This window comes from Tamandua tetradactyla, chromosome 11 (assembly GCF_023851605.1).
Source record: "Tamandua tetradactyla isolate mTamTet1 chromosome 11, mTamTet1.pri, whole genome shotgun sequence".
NCBI classification, from domain to species: domain Eukaryota; kingdom Metazoa; phylum Chordata; class Mammalia; order Pilosa; family Myrmecophagidae; genus Tamandua; species Tamandua tetradactyla.
Window position 1 is genome coordinate 75,860,361 of NC_135337.1, and position 18,914 is coordinate 75,879,274.

The window sequence follows — 18,914 nt, forward strand, 5'->3', positions numbered from 1 at the left end:
CAAAATATAAATTTTGTACCAAATAAACATTTTTTGCTTTAGTCTCACACAAGTTAGAGTTTTAAAATATTAATTCCATCTGTTTTCAATACCCTGCATTATTGACATTCCTTTATTCTTCCTCATGTAAAACATTTTAAAATTTGTACTATAGATATAAACAATCTCTAGTATATATTCTGGATACTAGACCTTTATCTGATATATCGTTTTCAATTATTGTCTCCCATTGTGTAGGCTGTCTTTTTACTTTCTTGATGAAGTTCTTTGATACACAAAAGTGTTAAATTTTGAGGAGTTCCCATTTATTTATTTATTTATTCAATGCTCGTGCTTTCGGTGTAAGGTCAAGGAAACCGTCTCCTATTATAAGATTTATAAGGTATTTCCCTATATTTTCATCTAACAGTTTTATGGTCTTAGATCTAGTGTCACAGGGTGTGAGATATGGATCCACTTACATTCTTTTGCATGTGGATATCCAGTTCTCTCGGCACCATTTATTGAAGAGACTGTTCTGTCCCAGGTGAGTTGGCTTGACTGCCTTATCAAAGATCAATTGTCCATAGATGAGAGGGTCTATATCTGAACACTCTATTCAGTTCCATTGGTCAGTATATCTATCTTTATGCCAGTACTATGCTGTTTTGACCACTGTAGCTTTGTAATACACCTTAAAGTCAGGTAGTGTTAGACCTCTGACTTCATTTTTCTTTCTCAGGATACTTTTAGGTATTTGGGGATCTTGCCCTTCCAGATAAATTTGGTTACTGGTTTTTCTATTTTTGAAAAGTAAGTTTTTGGGATTTTAATTGGTATTGTATTGAATCTGTAAATCAATTTAGGTAGAATTGACATCTTAACTATATTTAGTCTTCCAATCCATGAACATGGTATGCCCTTTCATTTATTTAGGTCTTCTGTGATTTCTTTTAACAATTTCTAACAGTTTTCTCTGTATAGGTCTTTTGTCTCTTTAGTTAAATTTATTCCTAAATATTTTATTCTTTTGGTTGCAATTGTAAATGGAATTTTTTCATGATTTTCCCCTCATATTGTTCATTACTATTGTATAGAAACACTATAGATTTTTGAGTGTTGATCTTGTAACCTGCCACTTTGTTGTACTCATTTATTAGATCTAGTAGTTTTGCTGTGGATTTTTCGGGGTTTTTTGATATATAGTATCATATCATCTGCAAACAGTGAAAGTTTTACTTCTTCCTATCCAATTTTGATGCCTTGTATTTCTTTTTCTTGTCTAATTGCTCTGGCTAGAACTTCCAACACAATGTTGAATAACAGTGGTGATAGTGGACATCCTTGTCTTGTTCCTGATCTTAGGGGGAAAGTTTTCAGTTTTTCCCCATTGAGGATGATATTAGCTGTGGGTTTTTCATATATTCCCTTTATCATTTTAAGGAAGTTCCCTTGTATTCCTATCTTTTGAAGTGTTTTCAACAGGAAAGGATGTTGAATTTTGTCAAATGCCTTTTCTGCATCAATCAAGATGATCATGTGGTTCTTCTGCTTTGATTTGTTGATATAGTGTGTTGCATTAATTGATTTTCTTATGTTGAGCCATCCTTGCATACCTGGGATGGATCCTACTTGGTCATGGTGTATAATTCTTTTAATATGCTGCTGGATTCGATTTGCAAGAATTCTTACATCTATATTCATAAGAGAGATTCATCTGTAGTTTTTTTGTTTGTTTGTTTGTTTTTGTAATATCTTTGTTTGGCTTTGGTATGAGTGTGATGTTGGCTTCCTAGATTGAGTTAGGTAGCTTTCCCTCCTCTTCAATTTTTTTGAAGAGTTTGAGCAGGATTAGTATTACTTCTTTCTTGAATGTTTGGTAGAATTCACATGTGAAGCCATCTGGTCCTGGAGTTTTCTTTTTTGGGAGCTTCTTAATGACTGATTCAATTCATTTACTTGTGATTGGTTTTCTGAGGTTGTCTATTTCTTCTTGAGTCAATGTTGGTTGTTCATGCCTTTCTAGGAAGTTGTCCATTTAATCTACATTGTCGAGTTTATTAGCATAAAAATGTTCATTGTACCCTCTCATTACCTCCTTTATTTCTGTGGGGTCAGTGGTTAGGTCTCTTTCATTTCTGATTTTATTTATTTGCATCCCCTCTCTTCTTTTTATCAACCTTGCTAAGGGTCCATCAATCTTATTGATTTTCTCATAGAACCAACTTCTGGTTTTGCTGATTTTCTCGATTGTTTTCATGTTCTCAATTTCATTTATTTCTGCTCTAATCTTTATTATTTCTTTCTTTTTGCTTGTTTTGGGGTTAGTTTGCTGTTCTTTCTCTAGTTCTTCCAAGTGGACAGTTAATTCCTCGATTTTTGCTTTTTCTTCTTTTTTCATATAGGCATTTAGGGCAATAAATTTCTCTCTTAGCATTGCCTTTGCTGCATCCCATAAATTTTGATATGTCGTGTTTTCGTTTTCATTTGCCTTAAGATATTTACTGATTTCTCTTGCAATTTCTTCCTTGACCCACTTAAGAATGTGTTGTTGAGCCTGCATATATTTGTGTATTTTCTGGCACTCTGCCTATTATTGATTTCCAACTTCATTCCTTTATGATCTGAGGAAGTGTTTTGTACGATTTCAATCTTTTAAAATTTATTGAGACTTGGTTTGTAACCCAACATATGATCTATTCTTGAGAATGATCCATGCACCCTTGAGAAAAAGGTATATCCTGCTGTTGTAGGGTGTAATGTTCTATAAATGTCTGTTAAGTCTACCTCATTTATTGTATTATTCAAATTCTCTGTTTCTTTATTGATCCTCTGTCTAGATGTTCTGTCCATTGATGAGAGTGGGGAATTGAAGTCTCCAACTATTGTGGTATAGTGTCTATTTCTTTTTTCAGTGTTTTCAGTGTTTGCCTCATGTATTTTGGAGCATTCTAGCTTGGTGCATAAATATTTATGATTGTTATGTCTTCTTGTTGAATTGTTCCTTTTATTAATACATAGTGTCCTTCTTTGTCTCTTTTAACCGTTTTGCATTTGAAGTCTAATTTGTTGGATATTAGTATAGCTACTCCTGCTTTTTTCTGATTGTTATTTACATGGAATATCTTTTCCCAACCTTTCACTGTCAACCTATGTTTATCCTTGGGTCTAAGATGCGTTTCCTGTAGAAGGCATATAAATGGGTCCTGTTTTTTTAAATCCATTCTGCCAGTCTATGTCTTTTGATTGAGGAGCTTAATCCATTAATGTTTAGTGTTATTACTGTACAGGCAGTCCTTTCTTCTACTATTTTGCCTTTTGAATTTTATATGTCATATCTAATTTTCCTTCTTTTTACCTTTACTGATAGTCTTTATTTCTACATTCTTCCCCACACCTCTCTCTCCTGTTGTTGTTTTTTTTCTGTCTCTAGTGCTCCCTTTAGTATTTTTTGCAGAGCTGTGTCTCTTGGTCACAAATTCTCTCAGTGATATTTTTTGTCTGAAAATGTTTAATTTCTCCCTCAGTTTTGAAGGACAATTTTGCTGGATATAGAATTCTTGGTTGGCAGTTTTTCTCTTTAAGTAATTTAAATATATCATCCCACTGTCTTCTCACCTCCATGGTTTCTGCTGAGAAATCTACACATAGTATTATAGGGCTTCCCTTGTATATGATGGATTGCTTTTCTCTTGCTGCTTTCAAGATTCTCTCTTTCTCTAGACATCTGACATGATTAGTAAGTGTCTTGGAGTATGTCTATTTAGATCAAGTCTGTTTGGGGTATGCCACACTTCTTGGATCTGTAATTTAAAGTCTTTCATAAGAGTTGGGAAATTTTCAGTGATAATTTCCTCCATTAGTTTTTCTCTCCTTTTCCCTTCTCTTCTCCTTCTGGGACACCCACAACACATATATTCTTGCACTTCATATTGTCCTTCAATTCCCTGAGTCCCATGTTCATATTTTCCATTCTTTTCCCTATATTTTCTTTTGCTTGTTGGATTTCAGATGTCCCATCCTCCAGTTCAGTAATCCTATCTTCTGCCTCTTGATATCTTACATTGTAGGTTTCCATTGTTTTTTTCATCTCTTTTACAGTGACTTTCATTCCCATAAGTTCTGTGATTTGTATTTCAGACTTTTGATTTCTTCTTTTTGTTCATTCCTTACCCTCTTCATATCCTCCCTCAATTCATTGATTTGGTTTTTGATGAGGTTTTCCCTTTCTGTTCGTATATTCTGAATTAATTGTTTCAGCTCCTGTATCGATGAAGTTCAGGGTTTCTCTCTCAAGTGAGAAGGCACATGGCAAACACAGTCAGGGTTTCTCCCTCAGCTGGAAGGACACATGGCAAGCAAGGTATCATCTGTTGAGCTTTCTCTCTTGGCTTCCTGTTTCATGAAGCTCCCCGGGAGGCATTTTCCTTCTTCATCTCCAAAGCACTGACTGATGGACTCTCTGCTTTGTGGTGCTGCAGCATTCTCTGCTCTCTCTGAATCTCTTTTATCCAAAATGTTTCCTCTTTTATAGGACTCCAACAAACCAATCAAGACCCACTCTCCTTTAGCTGTAACCTACAAGTTTTGATATGTCATATTTTCATTATTATTCAGTTAAAATGTTTTAATTTCCTTTTGTAGTTTCTTCTTTGACCCTTGGATTATTTAAAAACTTGTTTAATTTCCAAACTTTGGTGGGATTTCCTAGTTATCTTTGTTGCTGATTTCTAGTTTGTTGTTAGAGAATATTCAGTGATTTCCACTCTTTGGAATATGTTGAGACTGACTTTATGGCCTAATGTATGTCCTGTTTTGGTAAATATTTCTTATATATTTGAAAAGTATGTGTATTCTGTAGTGATTGGATATAATATTTTATAAGGGTCAATTAGATGAAGTTGGCAAATCATTTTTTATTGTTTATGTTAGAATCCTAACTATGATTATAGAATCATTTTTTCTTGTAATTCTGTCAACTTGCTTTATATATTTGAAGTTCTGATATTAGGTACATACAAATTTAGAATTGTGTTAGCTTCCTTGGGAATAATACTTTTATTATTATAAATATTTCTATGTATCTCTGAAAATATGTCTTAAAATCTGTTTTTGATAGTAATATAGCTACTCTGGCTTTCTTTTTGGTTTGTTTTGTTTTGTTTTGTTTTTGGTTTTTTTTTTTTTTTTTTTTTTTGCATGGGTAGGCACTAAGAATCAAACCTGGGTCTCTGACATGGCAGGCCAGCACTCTGTCTGCTGAGCCACCGTGGCCCACCTCTGGCTTTCTTTTGTATTGTGTTTACGTAGTGCACCTTTATCCAATCTTTTCCTTTGAGACCTTCTGTGATCTTTTATCTTAGAGATGTCTCTTATAAATAGCATTTAACTATTGTTGTTAACACCAATCTGTCAATCTTTGCTTTTTAATTGGGTATTTAGTGCATTTAATGTAATTACCAATAGAATATGAGTCTACAATCTTGCTATTTCTTTTATATTTCCCCCTTCTGTTCTTTGTTTCACGTTTCTCCTTTCTTCTTTTTGAATTAATCAAATATTTCTAATTCCATTTTTCTCTTCGATTAGTTTGTTGGTTATATAGTCTCAATTATATGTTTAGTGTTTACCCCAGAGTGCAGCCATTGATTCTTGACTTACTACAGGCAACCTTAAAATAGGACTTTCACTCCCCAAACAATGCAAAAACTTCATAAAAGCCGAATGAACTCTCATTAGAATTTCATGTAGTACAGGTGTGTTGGTACTGAATTCTTTCAGCTTTTGTTAATCCAGAAACATCGTTATTTCATCTTTATTTTGTAAGAATACTTCTCCAGATATAGAATTTTCTGGATTGGCAAGTATCTTCTTTCAGTGCTTTAGAAATGGCCTTTCATGGTCTTTTGGCTTCCATTGTTGCTGTTAAAAAAATCAGCTGTTGGCCTTTGTGTTCCACCTTTGAGGATAATGCATTTTTGTCCCTGTGCTTTCAATATTTTTTTTGCCTTTAGTCGGAAACAATTTTATATCCTGGTGATTTGTTAATTATGCAATTATGATAGCTTTCTCTGTCCTTTTTAAAAATGCATTTTTCCTTGAAATTGTTTTTAATCTTAAATTTTAAATTTATTTTTTGGTGATGTAGGCACAAGGCAAACAAGTGCAAAGGTTGAACGGATACACAGTAAGCAGTTACCCTCAATACAGCTTTTCCTTTTCCAGTTCCCCATATATCCCTTGAGAGTTCTCTAAGCATCAATAAGACATAGTTCCTTTTGCAAATGGCCACATCGATACACATTTATTTCCTTAATATACTATATAGCTCATTCCAAATCAGCACATTACATGGATGCCCCATAACTTACCTGGTCCCCCACTGATGGACGTTTAGATTGGATTTTCCCCCTTTGATGTCACTGACTCCATAGCTCCACCTCATGCAGGTGTGTAAATGTACGAACATCATGACAGTGAACTTGCCTATTTCCCACTGGGTGTCTTGGTGTGTGCATGTGTATATATTTTGAAGTCTTTCTGTGGACTAAGAAATGTAGCCCTTTGCAATATACTGTGTTCTCCCAGTTTGTCTTTAGACTATATTTATGGCATGACCCTCCCCCCCACATGCAGAAGTCTTAACGTTTTTATCAAGCTTTACTGTAGATGGCTTATGAACAGCTACTTCTTGTCTACTAAGATAAAATAATTCTCCCATGGTTTCTTCTAGGAATTTAATTCTTCTTCCCCTTTTCCCTCTCTCCCTCCCTCTTTCTTTCTCATATCTCAATGTATTCCATCTGGAATTGATTCTGCTGTGAGGTAGGACCCCACCCAACTTTATTTCCCTGATAGCAATCCAAGGTGATCCAATCCCATAGATTGAATATTATTTCCCCTATATGCTGGTTTGAAAGGATGTATGTCCCCGAGAAAAGCCATGTTTTAATCTAAATCCCATTTCATAAAGGCAGAATAATCCCTATTCAGGACTGTATGTAATTAGATCATCTCCCTGGAGATGTAACCCAATCAAGAGTGGTTGTTAAACTGGATTAGGGGAGATGTGTCTCCACCCATTGGGGGTATGTCTTGATTTGTTTCTGAAGTCCTATAAAATAGGAAACATTTTGGGAGATTCAGAGAGAGATTTCTGAGAGACAGCGGAGAATGACTTAGCCACAAGAAGCAGAGTCACCCAGCCAGCAACCTTTGGAGATGAAGAAGGAAAATGCCTCCTGGGGAGCTTCATGAAACAGGAAGCCAGGAGAAGAAGCTAGCAGATGACACTATGTTCACCATGTGCCCTTCCAGATGAGAGAGAAACCCTGAACTTCATCGGCCTTCTTGAACCAAGGTATCTTTCCCTGGATGCCTTAGATTGGACATTTCTATAGACTTGTTTTAATTGGGACATTTTCTCGACCTTAGAACTGTAAACTAGCAATGTATTAAATTCCCCCTTTTTAAAAGCCATTCTGTTTCTGGTATATTGCATTCTGGCAGCTAGCAAACTAGAACACCCTACTTATCTGAAATGCCATCTTTATCCCAAAACTCAATTCCTGCATACATTTATGACTGTTCCTGGCTTCTCTATTTGGTTCCTTATATCTACTTATGCCCTATCACCAAGCCTTTAATTGCCACTGCTTTGCAACCCATTTTATATCTGGTAGAGCTAGTCCCCCTCATTATTGTTTTTTAGAATTTTTCAGATATTCTTTTTTTAAAAAATTGAGGTAAAATTCACGTAACATACAATTAACCATTTTAAGATGTACAATTACATGGCATTTATTGCACCCACAATTTTATGCAAATACCACCTCTCTCTACTTTCGAAATTTCCTCTCCACCCAAAAGAGCACCCCATACCCATTAAGCAGCCCCTCCCCATTCCTCCCTCCTTCTCCTCCTCCAGTCCCTGACAATCACTAATCTACTTTCTTTTTTCTTTTTTCTTTTGTTCTTTTTTTTGGCATGGTCAGGCACCAGGAATTGAGCCCGGGTCTCTGGCATGGCAGGTGAGAACTCTGCCTGCTGCACCACCGTGGCCCGCCCCACTAATCTACTTTCTCTCTCTGTGAATTTGCCTATTCTGGATATTTCATACAAAAGGAATCATATAATATCTGACCTTTTGGATCTAACTTCTTTGACTTAGCATAATGTGGTTTTTTTTTTTTTATTATCAGCATTTCCCAATTTCTACCCAAAGGCATCAACACTATTTGCTAATTTAAACATCAGACATCCCATCTGAGTTGTTTATGAGAATGGGAAAGCACTGACACATTGTTTTCCCTTGGGTTTTATTTGTTGGCTTGTAAATGTGAATGAGAAGAGTTAACTTATTTGTAGACACTACGAAATGCCTAACTTTAAAAGTGTTTATGTTAGAGGCAGGCGGAGAGAGTCTGCGTGCCCTTGAGTACCAGGATTTGGGAGCTGAGACCAGACTCAAGGCCAGACATAAAGAACTCTTAATCTTTGCTGCAAATGGAAATAGTCAATAAATCAGAACTATTTATTGAGCGCCTCCCATGTTCAGAGAACATGGGGAAACAAGCTGTGGGAACAGGCAAACAGTCTTTGTGTGTGTGTGTGTGTTTGGCTGTTTTTTTTTAAATCATTTTTAAAATTATAAACAATGAACAAACATTCAAACATTCTTGACATACAAACATTCTTGACATGGTTACAATCAATGGCTGTCCATATGATCACATAGTTGTGTATTTATCACCATGATCATCTTTTTGAGCATTTGCATCTCTGCAGCAAAGGAAAGAAAAAAGACAAAAGAAAAAACTCACGCATGCCATACCCCTTACCACTCCCTTTCATTGATCACTAGAATTTCAATCTAAGCATAATGTTTTTGAGGTTTCATCCATGTTGTAGCATATATCAGCATTTCATTCCTTTTTTGTGGCTGAATAATATTCCATTATATGCATACACGACCAATTTGTTAATGCATTAATCCATCCATGGGCCTTTGGATTGTTTCCACCTTTTTTTTTTCCTTATGCTTATGAACAACGCTGCCATGAACACGCGTGTACACATTTTTTTTTTGAAAACCCATTTTCAGTTCTTCTGGGTATATACCTAGGAGTGGAATGACTGAGTCATACGGTCATTCTGTGTTTTTTTTCCCCAGCAGGGCAATGTAAAATGGTTCCTATTTCCCACATCCTCTCCAACTCTTATTTTCCTTTAAAAAAAAAAAATTATATCCATCTTAGTGAGTGTCAAATGGTATCTCATGGTGGTTTTGATTTGCAAAACCTTAATGACTAATGATGTCAAACATCTTTATCTGCTAGTGGGCCATAGCATCTGAGAATAGGAATGTCTGCTCAAGTCCTCTGCCTGTTTTGTTAATTAGGTTGTCTTTTGTTGTTGAGTTGTAAGAGTTCTTTATATATTCTAAATACGAAACCCTTGTCAGATGTATTATTTGTAAATATTCTGTGCCATTTTGTAGCTTATCTTTTCACTTTCTTTATAGTTTCCTTTGCAGCACAAAAGGTTTAATTCTTATGAAGCCCAACTTACCTACTCTTTTGTTGATTTTGTTTTGGGTGTCATATCTGGGAATCCATTGCCAAACCCAAAGTTATGAAGATTTACCCCTATATTTTCTCATAATAGTTTTGTAGTTTTAGCTCTTATATTTAGATCATGGCTCCATTTTGAGTTAATTTTTGCATATGGGATGAGGGAAGGGTCCAATTTCAGTCTTTTTCATGTTTTAAATCCTATTCATTTGTTGAAGAGAATATTCTTTCCCCCAGAACCCGCCTCAAAAATCAGTTTTCCATAGATGTTTGAGTTTATTGTTGGACTCTCAGTTCTATTCCATTGTTCTATGTCTACCCTTATGCCAGTGCCATGCTGTTTTGATTACTGTAGTTTTTTGTAACTTTTGAAATTAGGAAATATGAGTCCTCCACCTTTTTCTTTTCTAATATTGTTTTGACTGTTCGGAGTCCATGAAATTCCATATGAATTTGAGGATCAGCCTTTCTGTTTCTGCAAAAATGCCCCAATCTTTTTGGAGCAGCTAGAAGGAAAAATCTGAGAAAATGGTATGGTAGCCTATGACAAACTCTGGGATCTGTCCTGTTACTACTTGTTGACGAGTGCTTTGAAAACTGTTGGTTTTTCTTTCTTTGCTTTGTACATATGTTATATTATACAATTTAAAAAGTTAAAGAAAAAAAGGTAAAGCAAAAACAATTTAAAAGCAAAAGGGGAAAAATAGAAGGGAACCTAATAATTAAAAAAGATTCAATAGCTAAATCAATCTCATAGAATTTGAGGGCTTGTTTGGATCCTGATTTGAACAAACCAACAGTTCAAAAAAAAAAGATATACTTTTTTTTGTATATCTATATTTTTGTAGAAATCTGGGCAGTGTCTGGATATTTGACAATATTGAATAATTATTATTATTTTAGCATGCGGATGGCATTGCAGCTGCGTTTTAAGAGAGAAAATATTGGAAGTACAGACTGAAATATTTACGGATGAAATTTATGATGTTTGGTGTCAGGAATTTGCTTTAAAATGTTATAGAAGTGGGGGGGGCAGATACAGATAGAATGGATTGACTTTACATTCATAATTATTAGAACCTAGAGGTTAAACAAAATTTAAGAGACCTATCAATCACATGCGATGTGTAGACCTTGCTTCGATCCTGATTCAAGTGAATTAAATGCTAAAAACAATCCATGAGATGGGACAATAAGGGAAATTCAAACTCCAACGGCTTGAATGATATTAAGGAAATATTGTTAATGTTTTAAGTGTGATAATGGTATAGTGATTATGTTAAATATTTTTAATATCTTTTGTAGATACATACTTGTGGAAGTTAGGTTCAGTTGTCAACTTGGCCAGGTGAAGGCGCCTAGTTCTGTTGCTGTGGACATGAGCCAATGGTACGTGAACCTCATCTGTTGCTGATTACATCTGCAGTCGGCTAGGAGGCGTATCTGCTGCAATGAGTGACATTTGACTTAATTGGCTGGTGCTTAAATGAGAGACTCAACGTAGCACAGCTCAAGCTGCTCAGCATACCTCGTCTCAGCACTCACAGCTCAGCCCAGGCCTTTGGAGATGCAGGAAGGAATTACCCCAGGGAAAGTTGCTGGAACCCAGGGGCCTGGAGAGAAGGCCAGCAGAGACCATCCTGTGCCTTCCCACGTAAGAAAGAACCTCAGATAGAAGTTAGCTGCCTTTCCTCTGAAGAACTAACGAAATAAATCCCCTTTTATTAAAAGCCAATCCATCTCTGGTGTGTTGCATTCTGGCAGCTAGCAAACTAGAACAATACTAAATTAGTTATGGATGAAATTATATGATATCAGGATTTGCTGCAAACTATTCCAGAAGCAGGGTTTGGTGGACATGGGGTTGGGAGCTGGGAGTCAGGGAGGTATCAAAGATTAGTCATGTCTCAATAATTACTAAAGCTGGGTGGGAGTTACTTAGGGGTTCATTATGGTCCCTACTTTGAATACAGTTGAAAAATTCTATAACATAAAAAAAACTTTAGAAACAACAACAAAAACGCCATTGGAGTTTTATGATAAAGGAGTATTGCTTGTTAATATTGTTTTCCAACCCATGAACATGGGAGGCTCTTCCATTTAGTTAGGTCACTTTCATTTCCTTCAGGTGCATTTTGTAGTTTTCAGTGCATATGTCTGTGCTGGTTTGAAAGGAGTATGTACCCTAGAAAAGTCATGTGTTAATCCTGATCCATCTCATGGAGGCAGCTGTTTTTTGTTTTTTTTTAATCCCTGTCATGGTCAGGTCCATGTGTCAACCTGGCCAAGTGGTGGTACCCGTTTGTTTGGTTGGGCAAGTGCTGGCCTGTCTGTTGCTATGAGGACATTTCATAGAATTAAATCATGATCATGTCAGCTGCATCCACAGCTGACTGCATTTGTAATCAGCCAAGGGGAGTGTCTTCTGCAATGAGTGATGCTTAATCTAATCACTGGAAGCCTTTTAAGGAGGATTCAGAAGAGACAGGCTCTCTTCCTGCTTCAGCTGGCGAGCCTCTCCTGTGGAGTTCGTCCAGACCCTCCATCAGAATCGTCAGCTTCACAACCTGCCCTGCAGATTCTGAACTCTAGGTTCCCATGGTTATGTGAGTCTCTTTTATAAATTTTATATCTATGGATATTTCCTGCTAATTCTGTTTCTCGTAGAGAACCGTAGCTAATACATCCCTATTTAGTACTATAGATTGGAAATTTGATTAAATTATCTCCAGAGACATGACTCGCCCAACTGTGGATATTAACCTTTGATTAGAGGGAGATGTGAATCCATCCATTCCAGGTAGGTCTTGATTACTTTACTGGCTTCCTTTAAAAGAGGGAACATTTTGGAAAAAGCTGGAGAGCTATGAGATCCATGAGAGCCTCAAGAGCCCATGCAGCCAGAGACCTCTGGAGATGAAGCAGGAATACGCCCCTGGGGGAGCTTCATGAAACAAGAAGCCTGGAGAGAAAGCTGGCAGACATCACCATGTTCACCATGTGCCTTTCCAGTGAAGAGAGAAAACCCTGAACTTCACTGGCCTTTCTTGAGTGAAGGTAACCTCTTGTTGGTACCTTAATTTGGACTTTATAGACTTGCTTTAATTTGAAAGTTTTCACTGTCTTAGCACTGTAAACTTGTAGCTTAATAAATTCCCCTTTTAGCCATTCTGTTTCTGGTATATCGCCTGCCAGCAGCTAGCAAACTAGAACAATATCTTTTACCTCCTTGGTTGAATTTCTCCCTAGGTATTTTATTCTTTTGGATGCTATTGTAAATGGAATTGTTTTCTCAATTTCCTTTTGGATTGCTCATTTGGATTGCTTTTACATATAGAACACAACTGATTTTTTGCACATCAAACTTGTACCCTGCAGCTCTGCTGAATTCGCTCTGGTAGATTTTCGGTGATTCCTTCACACTTGCTATGTATAGGATTACATAGTCTTCAACTGTAGTTTCACTCTTCCTTTCCAATGTGAATAACTTTTATTTCTTTTTCTTGCCTAATTGCTTTGCCTAGGACTTCTAACACAGTTTTGAACAGCAATGGTGGTCTGATATTAGGACAAGGCTTATAGTCGTTCGTCATTGAGGATGATGTCAGCTGTGGGTTTTGAAAAATGCCCTTTATCATGTTAAGGAAGTTCCCTTCTAATCATAGTTTTTATGATGAAAGAATGTTCAGTTATGCCAAATGCCTTTTCTGCATCTATTGAGATAATCATGTGAGTTTCTCTAACCTTTATTCTATTAACACAGGCTATTACACTGACTGATTTTCTTATGTTGAACCACCCTCATATTCTTGGGATAAATCCCACTTGGCCATGGTGTTTCCTAGATATTCTTGCATGTTTTTGTTTTCCCCTATGAACTAATCAGCTTAAGTTTTAGAATATTTTTCTTCATTTTCTTTGTCCTGAAATTTCATGTTCACATTTTTAAAATTTTTAATCCTTAAAAACGTATCCTGTTTGGCACTCGTTTCAGTTCCTGTAGAATTCTCAGCTGTTATTTCTGTACGCATTGCCTCTCTTCACCCCTCTCCTTCTGCACCTCCTATGACAGAGGGTGGAACCTCTAGGATTCACCTTTCAGATCTCTAACCTACTCCGGATGTGTATTTCTTAGGTGCTGTCTCCTATTAGTTCTCCAAGGAAATTGCTCTCTTTCCTTGGGTGTAAATAAGTGCTTCTTTGTGCCAGCGCTGTCTCTCGTGATGCTGGCTATCTCCCAAGGTTTTGCATTTCTTGCTTGTGTACATGACTCTCGAAGAATCCCCCTGGAGGGTGATGACTCTGCTGTGTCCATCCAAGCCATGCTTACTGCTGTGCCCCCGTCCGAGTCACAGAGGCCCTGCTTTCCAGTGTGACAGTGTCTATGGGTTAATCTGCAGGTCTCTTCTACGGGTGAGGGGCAGGTTTGGGGAGGGAGGGGTTTCATATGCACCATCTGAACCACAAGGGCCCCAGGTGGTTCTGACACCCCTGGCCTGTGAATCCCTGAATCCAGGCCCAGCATTCTCTCTCCCCTCTATAAACATCAGCTGGTCTTGGGACTTCTCCCTGCCACATATCCCCTCGAGGGGGGACTCCTCTCTGCCTCAGATACCCCTCGGGGGGACTCTGCCCTGCCTCAGATGCCCCTTGGGGGGACTCCGCCCTGCCTCAGATGCCCCTTGGGGGGACTCTGCCCTGCCTCAGATGCCCCTTGGGGGGACTCCGCCCTGCCTCAGATGCCCCTTGGGGGGACTCCGCCCTGCCTCAGATGCCCCTGGGTGTGGGGGGAACCCTGCTCTGCCTCAGATACCCCTCGGGGTGATAGTTAACAGCCAGAGAGAAGTTTCTGTCCTCTCTCCGGGGATGGTTACAAGCCTGCCCAGCAGCCTCCCGGCTTCTCACTTAAAGAGTTTAAATTTTTTTTTTAATTAATTTTTTAATTTTATTTTTTAAATACCAAAAAACACCAAACAAACACAAACATTCGTAACTTCTGATCATTCCGTTCTACATATATAATCAGTAATTCACAATATCATCACTTAGTTGCATATTCATCATTATGATGATTTCTCAGAACATTCGCATCTATTCAGAAAAAGAAATAAAAAGAAAACAGAAAAAAATTCATACATACCATTACCTCCCCTCACCGATCACCAGCATTTCACTCTAAATTTATTTTAACATTTGTTCCCCCTATTATTCATCTTTATTCCATATGTTTTACTCATCTGTTGATAAGGTAGATAAAAGGAGCATCAGACACAAGGTTTTCACAATCACACAGTCCCATTGTGAAAACTATATCATTATACAATCATCTTCAAGAAACATGGCTACTGGAACACAGCTCTACATTTTCAGGCAGTTCCCTCCAGCCTCTCCACAACATCTTGACTAACAAGGTGATATCTACTTGATGCATAAGAATAACCTCCAGGATAACCTCTCAACTCTGTTTGGAATCTCTCAGCCATTGACATTTTATTTGTCTCATTTAAGAGTGTACATTTTTTAAAGTAAAAGAAACTCATGAGCCGTATCAAGTCCATTTTGGAATCTTCCAGAGCCCTCAGTATAAATCCGGGTCCTTCCTTTGGGGCAGGGTCTCTCCACCGTGTCACTGTGACACTGGGTGCCTGGTCATTCTCTGGGGTGGGGGCACCCTGGGCCTTGTGGGATCCCTGGGCTCCACCCACCTCCTGGATGCCAGGAGCACGCCACTTGTGATAACCCATACTGTCTCCAGACAGTCACCCCAGGCGAAGGCCACCGCTTTAGTGAACCAGCTTTATTATTATTTAAACTATAAATGCAGAGCCCTTGCCCAGGGAAGACATCTTAGCTGAAACCAGGGCTTGGCAGCACCAGAAATAGATTCTCTCCCTTCATCAAGCTGCTTCTTGACAGTGAAATCGGAGGAAAGGAAGATATGGAGCATGGAAGCTTTTATAAGGAATGGAGTCACGGGCCCCATCCCGGGCAGCTAGTAATCTTCCCTGTCCTCGTAAAATCTCCCGATTTCTGCCTGGTACATTTTGGCCACCACAGCCCTCTTCACTTTCGTGGTTGCCCCTGGAAGAGAAGCAAGGCTGAGCTGAGGCCATCTCTGGACAGAGGCTTTCCCTCCATCCCCAACAGGGTCCCCAGGAGCCTGCAGCCCCTACTGTCCGATGAGGTGAGGTGTTAGAGGGCCGAGTCCGTTTTAAGGTTGCACAGGAGGGAAAGGCCCCCGAACACAGGACTCGACATCTGCGACTGAGGGCTTTGGGGTGCAGTGAGCCCATCCCAAAGCGGAGTTTCCATTGGGAAAAAGCACTGCTGTGGGGATGCAGGCCTTCCCCAGTGTCCAGATCCCTGGAGGCCCCGGCCAGTGAGGCAGATGCACAGGGAGCAGCCGTCCAACCAGCACCCAGGGACCCTGGCTGTGAACCACCCTCAGCCCACACCTCACAAAACGCCAGCCTATGACGGGATGCAGTCCAGACTCTCCAACCCACCCTTTGGATCTGCTAAATGGGGATCCTTACCCCCACAAAGCCAGGACCCTGCAGTTGGCTGATCTTGAGTTTGGGGTAAGTCCCAGGAAAGGAGCCGAGGCATTAGCATCCAGCTTCACGCGTGGCCAGGACCCACCCAAATGCTTTTTGGCTCAGGATCTGAACGCAGGGCCCAGCGTGCTCCCTCCCTGCAGCCGGCTTACCCAGCTCCCCGCCGGCGACGGAGAAGTCAGTCTCTAGTACCGTCCACTTGACGATCTTGGCGCAGTCGGAGAAGACTTCCGCATTGGCCGCTTTGATGCCTTGACGGATGAACTCTGCGACCAGCGGGTCCTTGTCGCCGATGATGTCCGTCAGCCTGGTGGACTGGCTCTTGAGCTGCCGGCACAACGTGACGGCCTCGCTGGTCAGCGCGTTCCGGGGCTCCCCGGTTTCCGGGTGCACCTGACACTGCCGGGCAGGGGCAAGGGGTGAGGCAAACCCCTGCCCGGCCTCGGCACCCATCGCCAGCCCCCAGCCGCGGCGCCTGCCCACGGCGGGGGTGGGGGCGGCGACTGGGCATCCTCACACCGACCCCGGAGGGCAGGGGTCCCTGTTCCTGGTTCACAGATAGGGAAACTGAGGCTCAGCACAGAAGGGGTGTGCCCTCGCCGCAGTCTGCTGTGCTGGGCAGAGGCGGGGTTGGGCTCAACCCATCTGTTGGATGTCAGAGAGGTTGACTGCTTCGCGCCCCTTCTTCCAGGACCGGCTCCCCTTGGGGTTTTAAATGGGAAGGAGGGGGTGCGGGCCCTCCAGGCCTGCGGGATGGTGGGGGTGAGACGCCGCCGAGAGGCCTGCCATCCTCCTGCCCCCCACCCCAGCCCCGCTCGCGGAGGGCCATCTCAGATGCGGTTCTCGGCTGGCACTCCCCTCCCTGCAGAGGCCAGCGCGTCCGGCCACCTTCTCGGAGGTCCCCAGGGGGCCTCCCACAAGGACAGTGAGGCTGACGCCCTGGACCGCTCCCCCCAACCCGGGTCGCTGCGGGGCCTCTCCACCCCGAGCCTCGGTTTCCGCCTCTTAAGACCCGGACAGCCGCCCCGCCCCGCCTCGGGGAGGGGCGGGGACCACGGCGAGGGCACCTTCAAGGTGAGCAGGGCGCACAGATACGGGGCGTCCTGGCCCACCAGAGTGACGTAGCGCGCGAGCGGGACGTGCCTCTTCACTCGCTCCTCGATGGGGGTGGGGTTTATTTTCTCGCCCGATTTCAGGGTGATGATGTCTGCAGGGGAAGGGGGAGGTGTGTCTGCGGGCGTCTCCCAGCTCCTCCCAGCTCCTCCCAGCTCCTCCCAGCTCCTCCCAGCTCCTCCCATCTGCCCCGGAAGCCTCCGCCCCGCCTCCGCGCCTTCCCAAGGACGGCCCCCACCCCACCCGGTGGCCTGCGCCCCACCCGGCCACTCACCTTTGACGCTGCCCATGATGTAGAGGAAATTGTTGGCGTCCAGGAGGCCCAGGTCGCCCGTGTGCAGCCAGCTGTACTGGCTGATCATCTCCCGGGTCCTCTCCTTGTCATTGAGATACCCCATGAAGATGTGCCGGCCCCAGATGTGGATGGCCCCCACGCCCGCTGCATCCTCTTGCTGCACTTTGGTGTAGGTTCCGGGCAGCTCCTTCCCACAGCTGGGGGCAGCGGGCAGGGGCCTCAGACCCTTCCCGCAGGTGGGGGCAGGGGCGGCCCTTCCCCTTATCATGCAGCCACCCGGACCCAAAAAGGGTCTTCTCTTCCACCTTTCCCGCTGAGCCACGGTAGGTGGCGAAGGGAGGAGGACCAGGAGCTTTCCAGAGGTGGGGAGCACAGATGTTACCCCCCTTCTCCCCCAGCCCCTGGCAGCTCACAGATTGGCACTGGGGATAGGGCAGGACTTCTTTTGGATGGCTGCCAAGGGCTTCTGGGCTGGAACAGGAGGGCAACGAATACAAGCCAAGCAAGACTGAGGGCTCCCACCAGCCTGCTCCCCTCCGGGGAGGCCAGGGGGCCGGGGCCTCCCCTTGCGGAGCTTGAGGTCCCTATCAGGGCACCCGAACAGAAGGCAGGGGGCTCAGAACTGGCCCAGGCTAACAGAATACATCTCTTGAGGGCAGGGCCCAGGCCGTCTTGACCCCCAACACCCACCGTGCACGCCCTGAGTCCACACTCCACTGTTTTCCAGATGAATGAGCCAGCTAACGAATGGAGAGGCTTCCCCAACTGACCTCACATCTGTTAATCCCTCTCATACCCTCAAACTTATGGACGCATTGGGTGGAACTGTAAATTCCAGGAATGTGAAAGGCTCTCTCTGGTCTCCAAGATCACAGGTTCCATGAAGCAGAGAGAGCGGGTACCTGGTGTGTGGAAGGCGCCAGCGGGCATTGGAGGAAGCACGGCTCCTGCCACGGAATGGAGAGGAGGCTGGGGTGGGGGGGGCAGCGGCCTCCTTCCAGGCTTCCCATCCCACCTCCCAGCTGCCGTGGCCTTTGCTTCCTCCAGCCTTGGTGCCGGTCCCCATTTCTGCTCTGCTTCGGAGGTTAGAGAGAGGGTGGAGAAGTGTCTTGCGACGGACCGCCTCCTGCCTGGAAGCTGCTTCCACCTCCCCCATCACCCCCCAAAAGCCAAGTCACTTTGGTTACGCTTTGCAAGGCCCCAGGAACTGAGAGGAGGGGCCAGGCACCTCCACGCCCTCTGGGGTTTGGGGAGAAAACCACAGAGAATGACTCCCCGACTGACCGCTGTCATGAAAGGGGCTCCAAGTGAGATACAGGACGCCCAGTTCTATTTGAATTTAAGATAAACGGCACTTCTTGTTGTTGTTGTTGTAAGTAGTTTGTCCCAAATATTGCA

At 42.2% G+C, this 18,914-nt stretch overlaps 1 protein-coding gene across 8 annotated transcripts in view; it reads right to left on the minus strand.

Annotated features, from left to right (window-relative positions):
• The window catches only part of LOC143650330 (long-chain-fatty-acid--CoA ligase ACSBG2-like), a 37,359-nt gene that overhangs the window by 2,983 nt on the left and 15,462 nt on the right, over positions 1–18,914 (minus strand). For 5 of the 8 annotated variants that reach the window (XM_077120982.1, XM_077120980.1, XM_077120983.1 and 2 more), the window contains exons 11-14: positions 17,496–17,713; positions 17,176–17,315; positions 16,261–16,507; positions 14,271–15,632 (exon numbers count right to left, since the gene is read on the minus strand). In XM_077120982.1, coding sequence (XP_076977097.1) covers positions 15,544–15,632; positions 16,261–16,507; positions 17,176–17,315; positions 17,496–17,713 — 694 coding nt within the window. In that variant the 3' untranslated portion in view covers positions 14,271–15,543. Of the gene's footprint in view, positions 1–14,270; positions 15,633–16,260; positions 16,508–17,175; positions 17,316–17,495; positions 17,714–18,914 lie in introns of those variants that run through there. The other 3 variants (XM_077120985.1, XM_077120986.1, XM_077120984.1) reach the window with 3 other exon arrangements.